This window comes from Aspergillus homomorphus (assembly GCF_003184865.1).
Source record: "Aspergillus homomorphus CBS 101889 unplaced genomic scaffold BO97scaffold_18, whole genome shotgun sequence".
In the NCBI taxonomy this organism is placed as follows: domain Eukaryota; kingdom Fungi; phylum Ascomycota; class Eurotiomycetes; order Eurotiales; family Aspergillaceae; genus Aspergillus; species Aspergillus homomorphus.
In genome coordinates, this window is record NW_020291904.1 from 336,769 (window position 1) to 357,995 (window position 21,227).

At 53.1% G+C, this 21,227-nt stretch overlaps 8 protein-coding genes across 8 annotated transcripts; 3 read left to right on the forward strand and 5 right to left on the reverse strand.

Annotated features, from left to right (window-relative positions):
* Nucleotides 1-245: 245 nt before the first annotated feature.
* Nucleotides 246-1,115, reverse strand: BO97DRAFT_405600 (uncharacterized protein). The gene has a single exon (XM_025695223.1). It carries the CDS (start codon nucleotides 1,013-1,015, stop codon nucleotides 290-292), a length of 726 nt encoding a protein of 241 aa, XP_025551407.1. The 5' UTR covers nucleotides 1,016-1,115; the 3' UTR covers nucleotides 246-289.
* A 1,075-nt stretch (nucleotides 1,116-2,190) lies between these two features.
* BO97DRAFT_470459 (uncharacterized protein) lies at nucleotides 2,191-3,650 on the reverse strand (the record flags this gene model as incomplete). The annotated part of the gene is made up of 6 exons (XM_025699947.1): nucleotides 2,191-2,648; nucleotides 2,732-2,799; nucleotides 2,855-3,228; nucleotides 3,305-3,372; nucleotides 3,429-3,465; nucleotides 3,522-3,650. 6 exons carry the CDS (start codon nucleotides 3,648-3,650, stop codon nucleotides 2,191-2,193), a joined length of 1,134 nt encoding a protein of 377 aa, XP_025551408.1.
* A 389-nt stretch (nucleotides 3,651-4,039) lies between these two features.
* Nucleotides 4,040-6,907, reverse strand: BO97DRAFT_405601 (NADP-dependent isocitrate dehydrogenase). The gene is made up of 8 exons (XM_025695224.1): nucleotides 6,768-6,907; nucleotides 6,135-6,526; nucleotides 5,848-5,894; nucleotides 5,661-5,694; nucleotides 5,453-5,591; nucleotides 5,352-5,388; nucleotides 4,801-5,297; nucleotides 4,040-4,747 (listed from the first exon to the last, which is right to left on the reverse strand). The coding sequence occupies exons 2-8, from the start codon at nucleotides 6,459-6,461 to the stop codon at nucleotides 4,323-4,325; spliced, it is 1,506 nt and encodes a 501-aa protein (XP_025551409.1). The 5' UTR covers nucleotides 6,462-6,526; nucleotides 6,768-6,907; the 3' UTR covers nucleotides 4,040-4,322.
* A 959-nt stretch (nucleotides 6,908-7,866) lies between these two features.
* On the reverse strand, nucleotides 7,867-10,942 carry BO97DRAFT_345569 (C-1-tetrahydrofolate synthase; the record flags this gene model as incomplete). The annotated part of the gene is made up of 5 exons (XM_025691775.1): nucleotides 7,867-7,975; nucleotides 8,035-10,562; nucleotides 10,625-10,662; nucleotides 10,725-10,745; nucleotides 10,819-10,942. The coding sequence occupies 5 exons, from the start codon at nucleotides 10,940-10,942 to the stop codon at nucleotides 7,867-7,869; spliced, it is 2,820 nt and encodes a 939-aa protein (XP_025551410.1).
* Nucleotides 10,943-11,816: 874 nt separating this feature from the next.
* tif34 (translation initiation factor eIF3 subunit i) lies at nucleotides 11,817-13,570 on the forward strand. Its single transcript, XM_025695225.1, has 4 exons — nucleotides 11,817-11,991; nucleotides 12,127-12,633; nucleotides 12,716-12,832; nucleotides 12,900-13,570. Exons 1-4 carry the CDS (start codon nucleotides 11,965-11,967, stop codon nucleotides 13,257-13,259), a joined length of 1,011 nt encoding a protein of 336 aa, XP_025551411.1. The 5' UTR covers nucleotides 11,817-11,964; the 3' UTR covers nucleotides 13,260-13,570.
* Nucleotides 13,570-14,701, reverse strand: mbf1 (multiprotein-bridging factor 1). The gene is made up of 2 exons (XM_025692722.1): nucleotides 14,420-14,701; nucleotides 13,570-14,317 (listed from the first exon to the last, which is right to left on the reverse strand). The coding sequence occupies exons 1-2, from the start codon at nucleotides 14,573-14,575 to the stop codon at nucleotides 14,009-14,011; spliced, it is 465 nt and encodes a 154-aa protein (XP_025551412.1). The 5' UTR covers nucleotides 14,576-14,701; the 3' UTR covers nucleotides 13,570-14,008.
* A 1,341-nt stretch (nucleotides 14,702-16,042) lies between these two features.
* Nucleotides 16,043-17,824, forward strand: BO97DRAFT_405605 (SH3 domain-containing protein). Its single transcript, XM_025695226.1, has 4 exons — nucleotides 16,043-16,553; nucleotides 16,648-17,062; nucleotides 17,130-17,351; nucleotides 17,436-17,824. The coding sequence occupies exons 1-4, from the start codon at nucleotides 16,491-16,493 to the stop codon at nucleotides 17,489-17,491; spliced, it is 756 nt and encodes a 251-aa protein (XP_025551413.1). The 5' UTR covers nucleotides 16,043-16,490; the 3' UTR covers nucleotides 17,492-17,824.
* Nucleotides 17,825-18,138: 314 nt separating this feature from the next.
* Nucleotides 18,139-18,548, forward strand: BO97DRAFT_63645 (uncharacterized protein). Its single transcript, XM_025700956.1, has one exon. The coding sequence runs from the start codon at nucleotides 18,279-18,281 to the stop codon at nucleotides 18,507-18,509; it is 231 nt and encodes a 76-aa protein (XP_025551414.1). The 5' UTR covers nucleotides 18,139-18,278; the 3' UTR covers nucleotides 18,510-18,548.
* The last annotated feature ends 2,679 nt before the right edge of the window (nucleotides 18,549-21,227 follow it).

A 21,227-nucleotide genomic window follows, 5' to 3' on the forward strand; every position in this document is an offset into this window, starting at 1 on the left:
CACGAGGTAGGAATTGCAGTATCAAGTTAGAGCTACTTGTAGTTATTGCAGATACAATCGGGAGCAGCATGGACCAGCACTGCAGCATTGACCAGGTACTGGACCTAGTAGTACCCACCACACCGCTACCAAGCTCAACACCAAGCCTCGGTGCCTAAGTACGAACAAGGACCAAACAGACGGAACATGGCAGTCCCTAATGATGTCAGCCCTACTCCCTACCAACCTGGCTACTCTGATATATACTTATACATTATCAACTCTCAACAACCTCACCCCCTTCTCCCCGCTATTGAATCATCTCTCCCTCAACAAACCCCCTAAGATCATCAACCCACACCCCAAAATTCTCCTCCAACCGCCCCTCAAACATCCACTTAACCACATACGCCAGATACCCAGACTGCACCTCCCAATTCGTCACCTCCGTCACGGTCCTCGTGCCCCCGTGCTCGGGGTCAGGAACCTCCCGCTCAATAAGCTCATGCACCCGCTCCGCGGAGTGAAGAGTCGCCATTACTCGGCCCTGAAAGGCGGTATCATTTGCCCAGGTTATGGTTGCTTTGCGGGTTGCGGGGGGTGCTTGTGTCGGTGTAGCGCTGTCTGCAGGGTCGGTACTATCCCCTTCCCCATTCTCACCCCCACCTCCAATCTCCGGGCTAGAACCAACAGCATAAGGCGGAACACACTCCGAAACCACCAGCCCGACATGATTATCAACCTTAGCTAGGGATTCCGGTGCGGAGGGCGAGGCGGCTGGATGCATGTTTACGTGGAAGGTTAGGCGGGTTCCTTTTTGTAGGATCGAGGAGGTGGTATTTGCGTTGGTGTTGGCGCTGTCGTGAGTGGAATCAGAGGTAGGTGTGGTGGGCTGCTCGCGGATAGTCACGTCCGGGACGAAGCGGTTCCATCTCATCCAGGTGGTGGTGTCTGTTAGGGCGGTCCAGACTTTGTCGAGGGGGGCGTGGATTGTGGTTGAGCTTGTTATGCGGAGGATTGGGTCTGTGGATGACATTTTGTACTTGTCTGTCTGTTGTTCTGTGCGGGGGATGTAGAGTGGGTGTGTCGTGCTGGAGTATAGGCTGGATGGATGGGTATGATCTTGATGAATGGTGTCTGTCAGATTATCTCAATGTCCAGTGTAGTAGTTTACAAGGAGGAGTAGAGCAGGCAGAATCCCACCCACGCACGACGCAATAATCTCACCGCCCGATACCCCGGACCCAAATCTCAAGCCAAACCTACAGGTACTCACGCCAAGGACGGGCCCGGCCCCGGCCCAGCGCCGAGCTCTCGTCTTTCCTTCCCGAACTGCTCCGTATACTACTAAGTAACTACAGTACTAGGTATACCGTCGATCCTCATACAAATATCTCCAACCAGCCCGATGCACCATGCCCAGCCCGGCAGAAGCAAAGAATCGTCTCAGCTGTATGAGGATACACCCAAAGCTTACTGTACTGTATCCTTGTTTTCCTGCAACTGCAAAAGGTAAACTCGAAGTCTAGACCCGCGGATCATAATAACCGTGCGTGCGGGCGTCGGTTACCTACATACATGCTCGCAGTGCATACATGGAAAGGAGTGAGAGCTATTGTGCTGTGTTTGACCATCCTTGCATTAGTGGTAAACTTTACTTTCTCTTTCTCTATAGGGATCGGGGAGCTGCGTTCTGTGAGTGCGTTTTGCAGGTTCTCTCCAGCTTCCTGGCCACCTTAATCTGAATACCAGGAGTAAGGGTATCCGGAGGGAGAACCCCCAGACCCTCCTCCTCTCCAACTTCCTGGTTACCTCGATCCTAATACTAGAGATAAAGGTAGCCGGGGGAGAACCCCCAGAACCCCCTTCTCTCCAGCTTCCTGGCCACCTTAATCTGAATACCAGAGGTAAGGGTATCCGGGGGGAGAACCCCCAGACCCCCCTCCTCTCCAGCTTTTCTCTTCCGAGGTCAGCTCCCTGGCCACCTCAATCTGAGCCCCAAAGACAAAGTAAATCCACCAGATTCATCTATCACTCGAATCAGATCAATTGGTTAAAAACACCACACCAGAAGAGCCCTGCAACGCTGTCATTACAACCGAGGCAATGCAATGCTAAAAAAAACAACCTATCACCACAGGCTATCGCAACGTAGTAGCCCACCATAGCTCACTCCACTCTGGATCAGCGAGGAATCACACAGAACCCATCTCAAACCGCAACCCCAACCCCCTGCCCCCCCTCCGCAACAGCAAAAGAATCCCACCTCAACTCCTGCACAACCTGAATTCCATCCGCCTCCGCCTCAAGATGCCGTTGATGATGAGAATGCGGATGGCTCTGCCCGGAGTCCCCCAGCCCAAGACAGAGACTATCCATGGAGAACGTCCCCGCGACGCTGGTCACGTAGCTGGCGCTTGCCGGCGCAAACGGGTTCTGGCTGCTGCTTAGCACGGCGTTGCTGCTGCTGCTACCGCCGCCGCCGGCGGGGGTGCGGCTGGGTCGCGACAGTTTCTCGCGCGGCGGGTGCGGGTGGTAGGAGCGCGCGCGGGAGGGCATCAGGTGCGGGAAGAAGCGGATGATGAAGGGGCGGAGTGGGGGTAGGCAGGCGCAGATGATGGCGACGTTGCATTCGATGAAGGACCAGGTTGCTGCTAGGCCGTTTCCTTCTTTTTGTTTGTGGGGGCTGGTTAGTGGGTTGCTGATGGGGATTTGGGATTGGTGGTAGGAAAGGGTATGGGGATTGGCTTACCTGTGAAGTCGGGTGATCGGACGAGGTGCACGATCGTCGTCAGGCGGATGATGCTCGTTGCGCAGACGCTAGATACGCTCAAGTTAGTGGGTGAAAGCTGAAAGAAGGATAAGTGTTACGAACAAGAACCCCAACGCGAAAATGAGAATCAGCGCGACCTTCTGGCGTTTCGGGATCTGCAGCTTCGCCAGCACGGGCATCGGCAGGATCACAAGGAGCAGGTCCGTCGAGATCTGGAACGCGGCGTTCAGACTCCAGACGACCGTCTCCGGAAGGCAGGTGTGCGGCAGCGAGGTGTCCCAGAACGAGCGAATAGGGTTACAAAACAGGATTGCGCTGAACACCATCCACAGCCCCGTGGCGACCACAAAACATAAGGTTATGGCCAGGATGATTTGGTAGGACTTCGTCGGGAAGAGGCGCTTGTAAAGGAATATCAAGGACAGTTTGGTCAGGGTCAGAGAGAGGTTGTAGAGTGGAATCGTGATGTAGAGAGCCTGATCCCACTGGTTAGATACATCTTGAAACTGAAGTTCCAGTCGTGGGGCTCCTGAAGGTATCGTGTTACGTTACCTTGAGTTGTTTTCGTACAACGTCTTCACTGAGCTGTGCCTTCTTCTCGGCTAAGCCGTTTTGGACCTCTATATTGATATCAGCGGTTGATCAGGCAGCGAGAACGGCGCATAGATAAGCTTACCAACTATTAGGAAGGCGAAGAACACAATGTCGGCCGCCTGTGATACCTCGTTAGCTTAAACCCTTAACTGCGATACGCCCCAGAAGAACGAACCAGCGCACCGACGATCAGCAGATCATCCATGCCTGGTGTCCGAACCATATGTAATCGCGTGTACAGACGCAGCGCGACAACCAGGCATACCAAGGAGAGAAAGGTGATCGCAATGGGCACAGCGTACATCGTGTCGCTTGATGATCGCGATCACCGCGATTGCCAGCCTAGGATCCCTTCGTTGTCACCTGTCGCAGTGGGTGGTGTAACTTGTGTTTGGCGTGGTCGCATGAAGATCGATCGGTGCAGTTGCTGAAAAGCCAAGGTTTAAACATTTCGACGGTGGCAAGCTCCCACAGTAACGGGTGGAAATTATGCATCAAGCAATACTCAATTGCATCAGTACCAGCGGGGAAGCTTGGGCAAGTGAATATAGGCCAGTCCCGCTGGCTGTCGTACCCACGGTTCGGCAGGCGGTCATCGCCGGATTCGCCCAGTCCGGCCGCGACCCTTGGGAATTCTTAATTATTAAGTTTCCCAAAATTAGTTAAAGACAGAAGGCAGAACAAGGTTGCTAGCAGGCATCTTCCATTATTCGATTGGCATGTACATATTTTTTTCTTCATCACACATGGGAAGTGTAGGAGCAACGTGGCGACAGAGCATATAATGGTAAAGATGCTATACATCATTGACTTGGCATTTGGTCAAGGGTCTCGTGCGATCGCCCCTCCTCCCAGCCCAGAACTGTACAATATGGTCACTATGGTATGTCGTCCTTCGAAACAATAACTAGAAATCACAAACCAGCCTTATGAGCCGCACGCTAAATGATATTCAGAAATGCAAGAGGTAAAAGATTTACAGGCGAGCCTTGAGGTTGGCCTTGAGGCGGCGCTCAACGGCAGCCATGTACTCGCGGGTGGTGACCCAGGCCTCGCGCTCCTTGCGGCCACAAGCCAGAGCCAAGTCCTTGGTCATGATACCTTCCTCATTGACAACGTCAATGCAAGCCTTCTCGAGCTCCTCGGCGAAGGCCACGACGTCGGGGGTCTCATCGACCTTGCCACGCTGGATCAGACCGCGGGTCCAGGCGAAGATAGAGGCAATGGGGTTGGTGGATGTCTCACGGCCCTTCTGGTGCTCGCGGTAGTGACGAGTCACAGTGCCGTGGGCAGCCTCAGACTCGAAAGCCTCACCGGTAGGAGTGGCCAGAGTGGAGGTCATCAGACCAAGGGAGCCGAAGCCCTGAGCGACAATGTCGGACTGAACATCACCGTCGTAGTCTGCCAAGCTCGTCAGTACATGTCAACGTCTATTCTACATCGGCAGTACTCACTCTTCAGGGCCATGACGAAGCCACCCTCGCTCTTGATCATCTGGGCGACCATGTCGTCAATGAGACGGTGCTCGTACCAGATCTTCTTGGCCTCGAAGTCCTTCTGGTAGGTGGCCTCGTAGATCTCCTGGAAGATGTCCTTGAAGCGACCATCGTACTTCTTCAGGATGGTGTTCTTGGTGCTCATGTACAGAGGGAGACCCTTGAGCAGGGCCATCTGGAAACTGGCATGGGCGAATCCGCGGATGGAGTCATCAGTGTTGTACTGAGTCTGGGCAATACCACCACCCTGGAAGTCGTAGACCTTGATGGTCTCAGCCTCACCACCGGCAGGAGTGTAGACGAGCTCGAGCTTGCCGGGACCGGGGATGACGCGGTCGGTAGCACGGTACTGGTCACCGAAGGCGTGGCGGCCAATGATGATGGGCTTGGTCCAGCCGGGGACGAGACGGGGGATGGCGGGGATGATGATGGGCTCACGGAAGACGGTACCGCCGCTGGAAAACTTTTAGCACAAGATCTTCCAGGGGTACTTGTGATTCGGAGCTTACAGGATGTTACGGATAGTGCCGTTGGGGGACAGCCACACTGCAGAACAAGGTTTGTTAGTGAGACCGGTCCCGATATCTCGCGTGGTACAGTCACAACATACTCTTCTTCAGCTTGAACTCCTCCACACGGGCCTCATCGGGGGTGATGGTGGCGCACTTGACACCGACACCATACTTCTTGATGGCCTCAGCGGCCTCAACGGTGACCTGATCATCGGTCTGATCACGGTACTCAAGACCCTGCACGAGTTGTCAGTCCCCAATGGCCGGGGTGGTATACGTGAGTTGAGTCGGATAGGAGGCGCCTACCAGATCGTAATACTTGAGGTCGATGTCAAGGTAACTGGACAGGGGTTCTCAATTGGACTGTCTCATACTTGCAGATCGGAGCGAAATGTCACTTACGGCAGAATCATCTATAGAAAGCGGGTCCTAGTTAGCATGCAAGTCCGGGAGATCACGGGTAAGACCATTGCCCCCCGAGGGGCCCAGCCGAGGCAGACTCACCTTCTCTTTGATTTCCTTCCAGATGATACGGGTCATCTAGGAACATTGTTAGCACATGTCGAGAGATCTACGATCCAGAGCTTTCCAGAGCGTTGAATCGTCGGAGAGATTGGTGCTTGGCCACATGGGTGAATGCAGCCGCGGCTATGCCACCCCGCGTTTTCAGGTGCGCCCAGTCGTCATGGCGCACCTGTCTCCGACGCAGAGGTAAGACAGCCGACTATAAAGCCATGCATACACCCCATGCAAGCCCAACCAGCTCCAGGGGCGACATACCTCATCACCGTCGAGCTCCACGACGGGGTTCTTGACCTTGATCTTGGGGATTTCGGTAGCCATGGTGCGGGATTGAGTCAAATTGATGGAGGAAAGACCGGACCAGCGGGGAGAGGCAGTAGTAGAGACACGGGGCGAGACGGAAGCAATGGATCGGAGAGAACGAGCAGAGGCAAGGGAGGAAGAGGAAGAAGAAGTAGGAGAAGAAAAGGAAGAGGAAGAGGTAGAAGAAAGTAAGCGACGAGGGGCCGGCAGAGGAGGGGCAGCAGCAGCGGCGGCGGCGAAGGGACGGCGCGCCAAAGCGGAAGTAAACCGGACAGACGACATCGCAATGAATTGTTCCGAATATCTGGGGCTGAGGGGAGAGAGAATTGAGGGAGGAACCGGGGAAACTGCCCACACGGATTAGCAATTCGGTAACGGGAGATGGGAACAATAGGAGAGACTAGGGTAAAGGAAACCCGCGAGAGTACCCGAGGGATAAAGTGATGGTCGAGGGAAGAGTTAGGGAATGGAGAGAAGAATAGAGCTCGGATGGAAGGAGGGCGGTGGTGGGGGAAGTTCGGAAGCTGCCGTTAAGCCGGAGCTTCTTCTTCTGCTGCTGCTTCTTCTTTCTTTGCTTTGCATACTTACCCAATGTCTTGTCCAGTCCAGTCAGTGGGCACTGATTATCTACGGGGCAGAACGGAGAGGAAGTGTCGACGTCGACAACCCGGAAAATAGTTTTGTTTGAGAGAACAAGAGAACCAGGAAATGGAAAAAGGAAGAACAGGATGGTCAGGACTCAGGAAGGAACTCGATTAAAACAAGGGCAGACCGACAGCTCTTATCCCAGCAGGAAAAACCCTTTTGCCCTTCCCCGGGGGAACTGTGACTGTGACTGTGACTGTGACCACTGTTCAGTCATTTGCTGCTCTCCAATATTTCCCTTTCCGCCCACCGTTATTGCGGTCCCCATGCCCAGCTGGTCGCCGAAGCCGGACTCTGGGCATTCATCCCCGGAGGGCGAAGTCGTCGCATCATATGCGCTTCATGGTCTCGTCTCGGCAATACTACCATGATTTTCTTGCTCTCCCTAACCCATCATCATCACTTGACAACCTGCTTAAGGAGGGACAAGACAAATCCCTTTGCATTCCTCAATCAATCTCATTGTAACGGTTGTTCTCTCCCGCCCAGCCGATCTTAACCGCTGCTTTTTTTCCCGCGGCTACTCACTTTCACCAACGGAGAAATCTCCGCCCGGGCCATTAACCACCGAAATCGCTGCTTTGCCGGACTTGGCCTACCACTCCCCGGCCTGGAGCTGACTCATCTTTCACCCGCCCTCCGGACTCGGTAGTAAGTAGTAAGTTGGTTGCACTCATTTAGTAGAACTTGTAGTAAACGTTGCTCGGCTAGATGCTACCCGGACAAGATCATGATAACACCCCTCGAGTCTCCACTTGGTCTACTTGTATTTCGAATTGTGTAGCTATTATAATTCCACATCTACATCCAAGTCCACTCTATTTTGTTGAAAGTGACAAAGTATATCCTCTAACTAGCCTTCTAGCCGAGGAACGCCAGCCCTGATGAACGAGCCATGCTTTAAATGTTGAAATAGATCCATCCCGCCAGTGCTCCTGCGCCCAGCGTAGTCGGTGAATCATCATGCGAGATCATGAGTATCAATATGTAAACCAAAGAAAGAAAAGCAAGCTATACAAAAATTCGCACAACAACGACCCATCTAGAAGAGGCCATCGATCTCTCCAGTCTCGGGATCAATATCCACATTCAAGTAACCGGGGGCAGTCGGCAGACCCGGAATGGTCTGGATGTCTGCTGCAAGGGCATACCTAGATAACAATTAGTCCGAGGCCCACATGACAGCGCAACTAAACAGGGGGAGTCTTACAGATATCCACCACCGACCGCCAATCGAACGTCACGGATGGGGACAGTGAAGCCGGTCGGAGCACCCTTGAGGGCCGGGTCGTGACTGAGCGAGTACTGCGTCTTCGCAATGCAGATCGGGAGATTGCCAAATCCTTGCGCGGTGTACGTATCGACCTTCTTTTGGGCCAGCTCGCTGAACTCGACCTTCTCCGCGCCGTACATCGCCTTACCGATCCGCTCGATCCGCTCCTGGATGGTGCCGTCCAGATCGTACAGGAGCTTGAAGTCCTTGGGCTTGGAGCTAGCGGCAAGGACACTCTTGGCCAGGTCCACCGCACCGGCTCCGCCCTCAGCCCAGTGGTTGGCGGGGACTGCGTCCTCCGCGCCCGCCGCAAGGGCCTCCTCGCGAATGACGGCAATCTCAGCCTCGGTGTCGGTCTCGAAGCGGTTGATCGCCACCACGACGGGTACACCGTACTGGCGGGCGTTCTCAATGTGCTTCTTCAAGTTGATACAACCCTTGCGCAAGATGTCGACGTTCTCGGTGCGGTACACTTCAGGCAGAGCAGCACCAGGGGTGATCTCAGGGCCGCCACCATGCACCTTCAGGGCACGGACAGTAGCCACAATGACCACAGTGTCGGGAGACAAGCCGGACGAACGGCACTTGATGTTGAAGAAACGCTCTCCGCCCATAGTGAAGTCAAAGCCGGCCTCGGTGACAACGAAGCCGGTATGGGCGTCGTGGTCCTCATCCGGCTCTGTACCCGCGAGCTTCAAGGCCAACTTGTCGGCAATGACCGAGCTGGCGCCAATGCTGATGTTAGCGAAGGGGCCGGCGTGGACCAAAACTGGAGTACCCTCCAGACTCTGCATGAGGTTGGGCTTGATGGCATCCTTCATGAGGGCCGCGAGAGCTCCGCCCGCACCGATATCGTCGCAAGTGACAGGGTCACCGTTGCGGGAGGTGGCAACGACCATGCGTCCCAGTCTTTCACGCATATCTTCGAGGCTGTTGCTCAGCGCAAGGATCGCCATACATTCGCTGGCGACAGAAATGTCGAAACCAGTCTCACGCGTATAACCACGCTCAGTGGGAGCCTGCCCGATGGTGATTCCACGCAGATGACGGTCGTTGACATCAAGAACACGGCGCCATGTGATGGTCTCAGGGTCGATGTCAAGGCGAGCAAATCGGTGGACTTCCTCCTCCGTGAGCTCGTCCGGGTTGGTCTTGGTAATGCCCAGCTTCTTGAGTCGGCGATACATGATGGGTTGAAACTCACGCTTGCCCTTCCTGGCAGGAACCAGGCGCTTGTAGAGGGCGCCATCCTTCTGAGTGGCCTCGTGAAACATGCGAGTTTCGATGGCGGCCGCCAGAAGGTTGTTGGCGGCAGTGATGGCGTGGATATCGCCAGTCAAGTGCAGGTTGAATTCGTCCATCGGAATAACCTGGCTGTATCCTCCACCGGCAGCTCCGCCCTTGATACCGAATGTAGGGCCCTGGCTAGGCTGCCGCACGTTGGCGAACACCATGCGGTTCAAGTGGGCACCGAGAGCCTGGGACAGACCAAGGGTGGTGGTAGACTTACCCTCACCCAGGGGAGTAGGAGTAATACCGCAAACCAAGATGTACCGACCATCGCGACGGTGAGACAAGCGGTCGAGAACGGACAGGTTGACCTTGGCCTTAGTGTGGCCATAGGGCTCGAGCTCATGGGGAGCGATACCGATCTCTGAGGCGAGCTGGGTGATTTGTTTGGGGTATTGCGCGCGGGAAATAGCGATGTCAGAGGGGACAGGGCTGGTCAACTTGATTGGGAGGGGAGTAATGTGGCGATCCTTCTGCTTTTCGAAGTAGGCTTTGGCCCCGGTAACCACGTTCTCCAGCAGCATGGCCACCGTCATGGGGCCAACACCACCAGGAACCGGGGTAATCTGAGAGGCAACCTGGACAGCAGACTCGAAATCGACATCTCCAACAAGTCGTTGGCCGGATTTGCGAGTAGCATCGGCCTTGTAGTTGATACCAACATCAATGACGACAGCGCCAGGCTTCAGCCACTCTCCCTTGACAAACTCGGTCTGTCCAATGGCGGCAACGACGATGTCGGCGTTTTTCACAAGTCTGGCGATGTCGGGGGTCTTTGAGTGGCACAGGGTGACAGTTGCGTCGGCGTTCTTGAGCAAATAGCTGACGGGGCTGCCAACGATGTCACTGCGGCCAAGAACCACAGCTTCCTTGCCGGCAGGGTCGACGCCGCTCTCCTGCAGAAGCTTCATGACAGCCTTGGGGGTGCAAGGCAGGAAAAGAGGCCGGCCACCTCGCTTAGCCAATTCTCCAATGTTGATCGCACCGAATCCGTCGACATCCTTCTCGTCCGCGACAGCAGAGGTAATAGTGTGCTCGGACAGGTGCTTGGGGAGCGGTAGCTGAACCAGGATGCCGTGTACCGAGGGGTCATTGTTGGCCTTAGTGATCTCTTGCAGAACCTCGGGCTGTGTGACGGATTCGGGGAAATTGATGATCTTGCAGAGGATGTTCGTCTGTTGTGACGATTGATTGCGTTAGCATAAAGATAAATTGAGTCACCTAGGGTTGACCATACCTCCTCAGCAGCCTTCAACTTCATGCGCACATAAGTGCCTGAGGCTATGCATTAGCGTCCGCAACCCTCCACCAGCAATTGAATACCCCAGGAAACTTACTTGAATCGGAGCGGCTGCCCACTGTAAAGATCCCAAGCTAAGTCAGTACTCGAATGGTCGCAGTGCGGAGAAATGACGAGGGGTCACCACGCACCCTGGAAGATAACCAGACTAGGCTTGAATCTGGGGTTGGTTTCCTGAATCTTCTGGATCTCAGTTTTCAGTCCCTCGCGGATATTCTTGGCAATCTGGGTGCCATCGATCTTGGTAGCCGTCATGGCTGCTGGTCTGGAGCTCGAGAAAGTACGTCGGAAAGAGGAGGGTGTGGAGACGAGGCTCGGAAAGCCTAGCACGCCAGAATGAGCAGACGACGACGCACAGCGAAGATAAGACCTAGCCCGGCGTCCAAGGAGGGATTGTCGTAGGTAAAGGGAAGGTAAGGAGGTGTGGTGAAGCTGGTACGGAAAATGAGTATAAGAGCGCTCAGCGTTGACAACACAGCGGGGTAAAGTCGCCGAAGCCGAACGGGCGGGGGGAAACGGCATCGATGGGCTCGGTCGAGTCACAGCCAGCCCAGCTTCCCTCGGCCAGCTCAGATGCAGATAGGGAAAAAGTCAAAACCACGGATAACCAGAATGAATAATTGGATCAGGCAGCAAACAGAGTGCGTAAAAATGCAGGATCGCAATGCGTAGACTCCAAACTGTCAAGCAAGCAAAACAATTACTCTAAGAAAGTCCTTCTCCCAACTCAAATATCCTCGAGATGGATGTTTCTGTGATCTTTGCTCTCTGTCTTCGGCCTTTGTTTCCCATGGAAAAGTCTCCCATAAAGCGCGCCGGAGCCTCAGGCTGACGCTTGAACCATGAACTGGAATGGAAGTGACCATGTAGTTCTCCTTTAGGCTTAGTGCAGGAGTCTAGTCTAGACCAGGAGGGGTATGGCTGGGCTAAAGTCACATGACAAGGTACACTAAACCTAATTCAAGGATTGTTGTTAGGGTCATATACATCATGTGACATGCAACCATCAATACCGGAACTACTCGCCCTCCGGTATGGTCATTGCTTTACAGAACAGGCTCAATCAGGCAAGTCTTGGCGCGCGAGCCCGGACTGTGCGATGAAATTCAAACTAGTCCTGACGACGCCGACGAAGTGAGCCCGCCAGCACCCCGCAAGGATTTCCGCCTCAACACGCAGGTATTATACGACTCCCGGTCACAGACGCCCTCAGCTGTGATCCATCGCTCTTTTTTTCTCGTCGCCTTTCCCCAGATTCTTCGCTTGGTCGGTCTAAGATGAGGCCTATTTTGCTTGCGGGCCATGTGCGTTTGCCCTCCTCCCAGCAGCTCGAAGACTCTTATCTGTCGGCCGTCAAAACACCACAAAGAAACTTGGACGGGATTTCAATATAAAGGCCGGAGAACATGGCGATTTGCTAATCTATCTGATTTGTGTAGGAACGTGCCCTGACTCAGATCAAGTTCAACAGCGATGGCGATCTTCTATTCTCCGTGTCGAAGGATAAAATTGTGTGCGCCTGGTGGTCGGCCAACGGCGAGAGACTCGGTACCTACAACGGACACCAGGGTGCTATCTGGACGGTCGATGTGAGCCCCAACACGGTTCTCCTGGCGACGGGTTCGGCAGACAACACCGTGCGACTATGGAACGTCAAGACCGGCGAGTGCGTGAAGGTGTGGGATTTCCCTACGGCCGTGAAGCGGGTCGAGTTCAGCCCCGACGGAAGCAGACTGTTGGCCGTGACGGAGAAGCGTATGGGTTTCTTGGGTACCATTGCCGTCCTTGATATCAGCTACGGCGAGAACTTGGAGAACCAGGCCGATGAGCCCAGCTTGCGCATCACCTGCACGGAGAGCAAGGCTACGGTTGCGGGCTGGAGTTATATGGGCAAGTACATTATTGCTGGTCACGAAGACGGCAGTGTCAGCCAGTACGATGAGAAGGTGCGAACAAGAACAAGAAACTCTGATCTCTGGACCAGGGATAGGGCAATGAGTGGCTAACACGGCACTGAAAAAAAAACAGACCGGTGAGCAGCTGGAGAACGTCCAGGTCCACGAGTTCGACCACCAGATCAACGACATCCAATTCTCTCAAGACCGCACCCACTTCATCACCGCCTCCAAAGACAAGTCCGCCAAGGTAGGTGTTCTGCTACATCATTTCTATTCCCAGGAACCGGACCAGTTTTATATTAACGCGCCGCTAGCTCATGTCTACCCGTAACCTCGCCATCCTCAAGACCTACCCTGCCGACACTCCCTTGAACAGCGCCACGATTACGCCCAAGAAGGACTACGTGATTCTGGGTGGTGGTCAGGCCGCCATGGATGTCACTACCACCTCCGCCCGCCAGGGTAAATTCGAGGCTCGCTTTTACCACAAGGTCTTCGAGGACGAGATTGGCCGTGTCAGAGGTCACTTCGGTCCCCTCAACACCGTCGACGTCCACCCCGCCGGTACTGCCTACGCCTCCGGTGGAGAGGACGGTTACGTCCGTGTGCACCACTTCGACAAGCCCTACTTCGACTTCATGTACGAGGTCGAGCGGGAGCAGTTGAGGAAGTAAGAAGAGAGGCGGATTTTGACGTTCGGAATGCATTTTGTTTAAAAAACCCCCAGTTACGCATCCTTTGTATGTGTCATGAGGCGAAGTTCATCTTTTCTTTCCACACTATACTCCCAAAAGTAGAAAGGCAAGAGGGCCGGTACGGCGGGAACGAGAAAGACCTCGAGGCGATTCAGGGCATGAGTTTCATTTCATTTATTCCATGATAAAGTCGGAGTTGGTACCATTTCCTATTTCTGGTCGCTTTGTGTGTCCTAATAAAAGAAACCTTATTTTCTTACTGTGTGCACATACATGATTCCTTCCTATTGTCTTGCTCATGAATATATCAGTTGTATTCCGTGGTCAACTTGCTAGGCAACAATTCTATCTCGCCTGAAAAATGCATAAGCCAGCAAAACACTCAGTATCCACCTAGAGGCAGAATCACATTTGAATGATGACTCGAAGTCTTTGTTCTTGATGACAAAAAAACAGACTCCGTTTTGAATACCGGGCCAGCGCTCTTCTGACCAGCAGATAAACAAAGGAGAAAGAGAAACAAAATCATGAGATCTCATTGAATAAAAGTGCGTTAAAACGTGACATCCGAAAAGGTTGCGCAATTGAAGAATTTGATGAAAACCCGGGACGATTGGAACAGAGAATGGCCGAAAGAAGAAGGGAGAGAAGATGAAAGTCGAAAGGAAATGAACTTCATACAGTTTCCCCCGTAAGAAAAAGCCGCGGGCTCACCCCCGACGTTCAATTTACTTTTTCTTGGGGAACTTCTCTGCTCCGATGTCCGAGCCTCGCAACTTGACGTTGAGGACGCGCTCCATAGCACTGAGGACCTTCTGGTCGGGGGCGGCGGTACCACGCTCGAAGTCCTGGATGACGGTGACGGTGGTGTTGCACTTGGTGGCGAGTTCCTTCTGCGTCATCTTGTAACCCTCGTCGGTACGGCGCTTCTTGATAGCGTCCGCGACCTGGTGGCCGACGGTCTTGGGCTTGACAATGTCGTCGCTGCGGTCGACCTTGGTCAAGTGCTGGCCCTCAACGGCAGCCGAGCGTCCGGCCTAGAATCGTTCACACAGTCAGCCGGGTTGCCCCTCCTTTTTCGGGTTTTTGGGCTGCGTGGCGGGTGGCTGCCCCGCGCAGCGAGGCAGAGAAGGACTTACCGAGTTGCCAGTGGCGTACTTCTTCTCAGTTCCGATAACGAGACCCTGGCGCTGGGCGGCGTTCAGAGCGCTCTTGCCCTTGACGACGGTCTCGCGGATGGCAGGGCCACCACGGTTCTTGCTTCCAATGCGCGTAACGGAGTCCCACTCGCTCATTTTGAATGTGTGTGTGGAAACGGTGGTGTAACGAGGTTGTTGAATGGATGGTGGTAAGCGTGTTTGTGGTGAAGAGGAGCAGGTGGCGGTAGAGAAAGATCGCGTGAGAAATGTCGTAAGGAGGGATGATGGAGACCCGCTGAATTTATATCGCCGCCACGGAAGCTTCTCGAGCCTTGAGATGGCGGAGCCAGAGGGGCGGTGGCTAAATTAGGCTTAGTGGTTGTGGCGGGACATCTTCCTCCGTTAAGGCTCTTAACTCCGCCTTCTTAGAAGAACTGTTGAGGTGTCGAAGTATAAACATGCTGGGACTGTGAGTCAGAATGAGTCTTCCTCGCTGATCACACCTTGTTGCAAAATCCAGGATATATGCTTATACCATCAATCTGATAAAGAGTATGGCTAGACCAAGACTAAGGTTCAATTAATCAGCAGGTTGGCATCCCAACTCTCCTTGCAGGACGGCTACACTGTCAGTGTCAATGTACTGGCTCGAGAACTGTACTATCAATGAGCGATTCCAATCCATTGTTTGACTTCGGTGTATCTTTGCATACATCTATGGGGCTTGGTAATGTGCTGGGTTGATGGTTCGTACTACATCACACCCGAGCATCAAACTTACTATATATAGTTTCATCATTCTTAACTGTTTCTACAAAACCCGGTAGAAGCAATTGGCAGTGAACTCGAAGGCTTAGCAGCTCCTTGTGGAGAGGTTCCCAGTTTCACTAGTAGCAGTGCTTGCTCTCATGCGCCACTGATTGACGAAGGCGAATCAGAAAGCATTCAAAGAAGTCTCTCAGGTCCGGTGGATATACTGGCGCTCAATGCACGAAGCCGCAATGTGACAGCCGCCAGTTAGTCGACAAATCACGTGAATTCAAGAATGAGGATATGTGTATGCTTGAGCATAAACCCAAGCAAGGAATCCCATGGTGCGCCTCGTTTGCTGGCTGCGGCTCTTAACATTGAAGATGCTACCACCAGTACATGTTCATGCATTTGTCCTGCCTTGCGGTCTCTGGTACGGAGAAGTTTGTTGGAGACTGTTTTCCATCTCTTATTCCTGCTGGAGGAGTTTGCTCTATACTTATATCACCAAGACAAGTAGTATGGATGGCTGATTGCGGCTGGTACAGATAAGCCTCAGGTGTGCTAGGATCCAGTGAGGGTTTCCACTGAATCATAACCACGCAATTGTGAGCACAATGCTGATCACTTGAATCATGATACATATTTATGCATCCGGGACTAGTGTCCTGATATGCAATATATCCGGTGCACTGAAAACTTGATGCTCTTTGTGGAGCGAAGACTGCACAGATAAAACAAGGTCAATTTCCAAGAATAGCACTTCTCGTATATGGCCAAGAGACAAAGCGAGACATTTCTCATCATCGAAGTAACAGGTTGTAGCATGTCGGCCTGAACCTTGGCATTTGTTGACTGAAGTCAAGTCTTTCAAGAAAACAGCATCATATCCATCAAGCTCCAGCGTTTTTGAGTGGGACTATTGGGCCCTGAACTCTGCCCCTTTCTAGCATCAAGCATTCAACCTCAAATTCAGACAGGAGGGGGGAATAATGGTGCCTGGAATGACAAGACAAGCTAACTTCCGCGGGGCCAATCAGGCCCCCACAGCCTGAGGCCAACCCCTCTGAATGATCGAAGGGGGCCTCAGGTACCAAATCTGAGTAAGAGGAGGGACCAACTGGAGACGGCGGCCAATGCCTCCATCATTCGGTCACTCCATTATCGTCTATTATTATTTGCCTCAGCTCTTCCATCCGTCTTTCTGTTCACTCTTTCTCATCCAGCGTTTCGTCTGTCTCTTGAGTTGAATCACAGTCTTAAATACTTGGCCTTAGTCTTCATCCGTTACTTCACTCGCATTTCCTCTATACAGCCTGTCATGGCACCACAAGGCGATCTGTTCTCGGCCATGACCAACCGGTCGCTCCGCAACGTCCGATCGGTTAGTTGAACCTCCTCACCACCTTCGCCGTCCTGCTAACGAGCAAAATGGACGTCCATGATGACCCGGCTGCTAATATTATACGAATCTCTAGGAACTTGAATTCCTGGCAGACTCATCAGTCATTACTCGTGCACAACTCTCATCCATCTTATCGCAACTCCCGAAAGAGAACGAGCGCAGTAGATCTTCAGTGCCCCCTCAGCAACCGCCAGTACAGCAGCCAGTGGCACCTGTGCCTATCCAAACACAACCGTCGCCCGCCCCCTACTCTCCTCCCACCAACCAATTTGCCAATACTTCGTTGAACGAGAAGGCAACGTACCAAACGCAGCCTCCGCCCCAGCCATACGCCAGCCCGGCCCCCGTGCCGCCTCCTGCTTATCCCCAGGCCCCGCCCGTGCTGTCTATCGCCTCGGCTCTGTATGCGTACACCCCGACGGATCCCGGCGACCTAGCTCTGCAGCCGCACGACCGTATCCATGTTCTGGAACACATGAACGCCGATTGTAAGGATTTCATACACCCCCACAGCCGAGCGTGGCGATTTTGCGCTGGTGCTAACACTCAAGTCAGGGTGGCGTGGTCGTAACGAGCGCACCAACCTCGAGGGTATCTTCCCGCGCAGCTATGTCAACGTGGTTGACGAGAAGGTTGTCTCGTCTCCCCCACCTACCAACTATGGAAACATGCCTCTTGAAGTGAGCCAGGGTGGTTCTACGCCCGATGGGGACCCTGCCAAGAAGGGCAAATTCGAGGAACATGGGAAGAAGTTCGGCAAGAAGTTGGGTAATGCTGGTAAGTCTTCTTCTGGGATGGCAGCACTGATGCTTTCCCATCGGTTTGTATTTTGGGTCCATGGTTGCTGACAAGATGCTCTAGCTGTCTTCGGTGCCGGTGCAACCATTGGTTCGAACCTCGTGAACAGCATCTTCTAATGCTCTTTCGCCAAATTGGCTTTGTAGCAAAGCATCTGAGAAATTGTTGGGTTGCTTTTGTGTGGTTTCATTACTCAATTCAGTCTTTCCATCGGATTGGCGTTGGGGGTTGTTTTTCTGCTTTCCATCATTATACTCTCTGTGAATTCTCTAATCCATGATTTGCTCTTGTGAGACCCAGTTGGAATAGCAGGTTAATAGGTTTAATGGAGCCCTGACAATATTTGACAAGACAGAGAAATAATACAGCAGGCCGCTTTACAGATAGTATATCATGGTTGTCTGTGCTCAAAAGGAGACCCGCTCTTTGCATTGTATCTCATTCTCTTCAGCTTCAAATTTTATCGCATCGATCTTATCGCAGGACTTGCTGCATTGCTTTCGTTGTCTGTAGTACTGTCACTCCCAGGAAGCGCTAAGCAGACTTTGAGCTCGCAGATGGTATTTCCATCGAAGAACTCGAGAAGGCCAATCAAAACTACAACCTTGAAAGCATAGTCAACCCGACAATACGGAGCAGAGAGACGTCGAGCCATTTTTGGAAGAGGAGAAGCGTTCCGCAAGGCGGAGGTCATGGCCTATGGGCTTTTGGAAACAGCCGCCAGGGTATCAGACTAGTGAGCGCTCCAGCCTCGCCCTACGGGGCAGTGAACATGGCGCCTACAGGGCTGAAAATGACCAACTGTGCTTCCCATGTTTCAAAGCACCCCGAGTACAAATCAGCCGAGGGTTCGCTGAAAGGCATGCAATGTTAGAAATTATGTGATTGAGTCACATATCGCCAGCCATGTCGAGGCAATTGATACTATACGCGTTGCTCGCTACAATCCCCGGCGCTCGAGCCACAGGATGGGATGATTTCACGGACGACCTAGCAACAGATCTGGTAAGTCTTATGGCTGAACTCCCAGGCAAGACACGCCGCCATGGTAACATGATCAATCTAGGCACCTCTGATCTCGCTTTTCGGGGATCGACTGAGCAAGCAATACCTTTCCGAGTCGATCAACATCCTTGACAGCTTCATCTTCGCCGTTTCTCCACTGGGTATTCTCACCGCAGTGATCTCGGTTATTCGCGTCTGTGGCAATGCATCCCTAAAGGCGTTTATAGGCAGGGCCCAAGAAGGCCCCGGGGAAGCGGAGAATGAGCTTCTGTCCTGTGTCTCGGAGAGTACAGCCGAGCTCTTCAATAACGGAGGAGTGTCCAGGGTCCTTGGAAGACCGCGAGTGCTCGAGGTCGTGGTGTGGGCGGAGATAGACACGCGGACCCAGCAACGCTCGTGCAGGATCGGGACCCTGCATGATGCGCTTCAGACTGGTGCTTGGGTGGCCGGCAAAGGCCATCGGGTCCTTGATGAAAAGGAACACCTTGCCGAGCTTGACATACCGAATCTATCCCTGAACAAGGGAATTGCACGGAGAAGCCAGGGCTGGTTCTATGCTGCCGGAGCACTAGGGTTTGTGCTGCAAGTGGGTACGTTAACATCGATCCACCGTGACGGGCTTCAGGAGTAGTGGTTCTGACAACATGTCCCAGGTGTGCTTGTTTACGCCGCTATAACAGTTTTCTTGTTTCCGGACCAGTTCCAGAAAGACGGCAACCCGGTCGTCAGTTATGCCTTTCCGCTGTTCTTCATGGGGTCTGTATTGCTCAGCGTCGGGATGTTCTTTTGCGCTTTCATCATCGAACGCTCTTCCACAAAATGCTATATTCGTCCGGCCGTGCCAAGCAAGATATACTGGCTACAGCCAGGCGATCAGGACGTCGGAGACCAAGTATTTGGCGCTTTCATGGCCGTCAATGAAGGGCCGGGGGCAGAGGCCACCAAGGACCTTCTGTACATCAAATCAGTCCGAAGATCCCATAACCTTGAGAAGGAGCCACTGTTGATGTTCACGGTTGTCACGACTGTAGTTGGGTTCGTGACTCAGTTTGTGGGCTTCCGTGGGCTACATGCTTCGGTGATCCTCGCACAGGTGGGCTCGACGTTCCTAATGTCGATCGTGAGGGCATCCCTTCGGACGAAAAGAACCGGACCGGAGGAGAACCGCTTCTCAGACCGCGACAGACATCTGGTCTCACACAAGAAGCAGGAGTTGGACTTCTTCACATTTCACCTTGAGGGTATTCAAGCATTTGACTTGGTGGCTAGCCCAGCCCCTGCGTCTCAGTCGCAGTCGCAGTCCCATTTGACCCCGTCATCTGGTATCGTATCTACCCAAGCCTCAATGACAAGCAATGATCTCAGTACCAGAGCCATACAGACGAGGGCCAAATTGACTAGGTTCACATCTGGAGGAAGCCACGAAAGCATGGATTGGGATGATCTCCCCATCCGTCAGGTAGCTTACAATCTAGCAAAGACAATCACAGACACAATGAACATGCTTTCGGACTGGAAGCATATAAACAAGGACACACACAGCTTCGACCTTCTTATCCAATGCCAATCTCTTCACGCTAATGCTTCACCTCCGAGCTACGAAACTTATCCTATCAGGCTCGAAAGATCAGAGGACACTTTACAATGGAAGGTCGATGCGGCCGTCCTAGAAGCGGTGCTGGGCCTCTGGACATGGTCACTCATCAAGGCCGATGTCAAGTGGCTCCAAGGCGGCCTTGTCCGTGCTGTAGGGCTGAACGAGTTAGAAGCTTCGAAAGAGGAGACAGACCTATTGTTCCATAAATGGGTCCACCGCCAAACCGAAGCATATATGGTTCCTTCCGAGACTGTTGTCTTTCACAGTCGACTTTTTGGTATCCCCTCGACTCGAAACCAGACCGGAAAGAATATACTTGTGGTGCAAACTGAGAATAGAGTGGAGGTGATGGCCGCGCAGGACATTTATATACGGTTTCTCCAAAGCGTCCTGCGAGGCGTCACAGAGATTGGAGGTCGAGTGGAGGTCCGCGAAGGGTCACAGGATAGGTTTACTACGTTCAGCGACCGCCTTGAGCTCCTCGCAACGTGCTTCACAGAAGCCAACCTGGGTTCAAGGGAGGATGCATTGCTATGCATTGTTCCGACTCTCAAGCCATTACTGCCAAGGCTTGCTGCAGACTCAAGCAGCGTCAGGATACAGATCGAACGATCCATATCAGGCGCAGATTGGAAGGGCGCCTTTGCTGTTGCCCGTTGGCTGTGCGAGCGTTGCGAGGGAGAGGAATTTGAGCGTTCCGTTTTCGAACTTGCTTATCTCTGCCAACGCGCCATGAGCCACAACGATGTTCTTGTTCGAGACGCGGGTTACGACGAGGTACGCTCACTTCTACAGTTTGACGCTAGAGCCAAACACTATGAGGGCCTCAAGCGGCCCTTGAATTGGATGAACTCCACGACTCATCAAGCGTGGTGGTCACAGTTCTCCCGTCAGCTTGGCTGGATTACGTGGCACATTATCAAGAATAAGGCTCCAAACCACTCGATAGTCCCAGCTTTAGAAGCTCTGGGTGCATCCAAGGACCTTATCCTACCGATAGGCTCCCAAGGAGACAGACTTCTTAACACACAAAACAACGTTCAGCACGACTCAAGGAGCTCGAATTCTGGAAATACAGGAATAGGTGCGGCTTTTGAAAGTGACACCCAGAGCCTTGCCCAGGAGACCATTCTCGGATGGCTCACACACGGCCTGGACATCGTCTTTGAGAGACAGGTGCCCGGCGACGATGATCGATTGTGCCTCCAATGGGCACTTCAAAACTCGCAGGATGCTCTTGTCACTTGGATTCT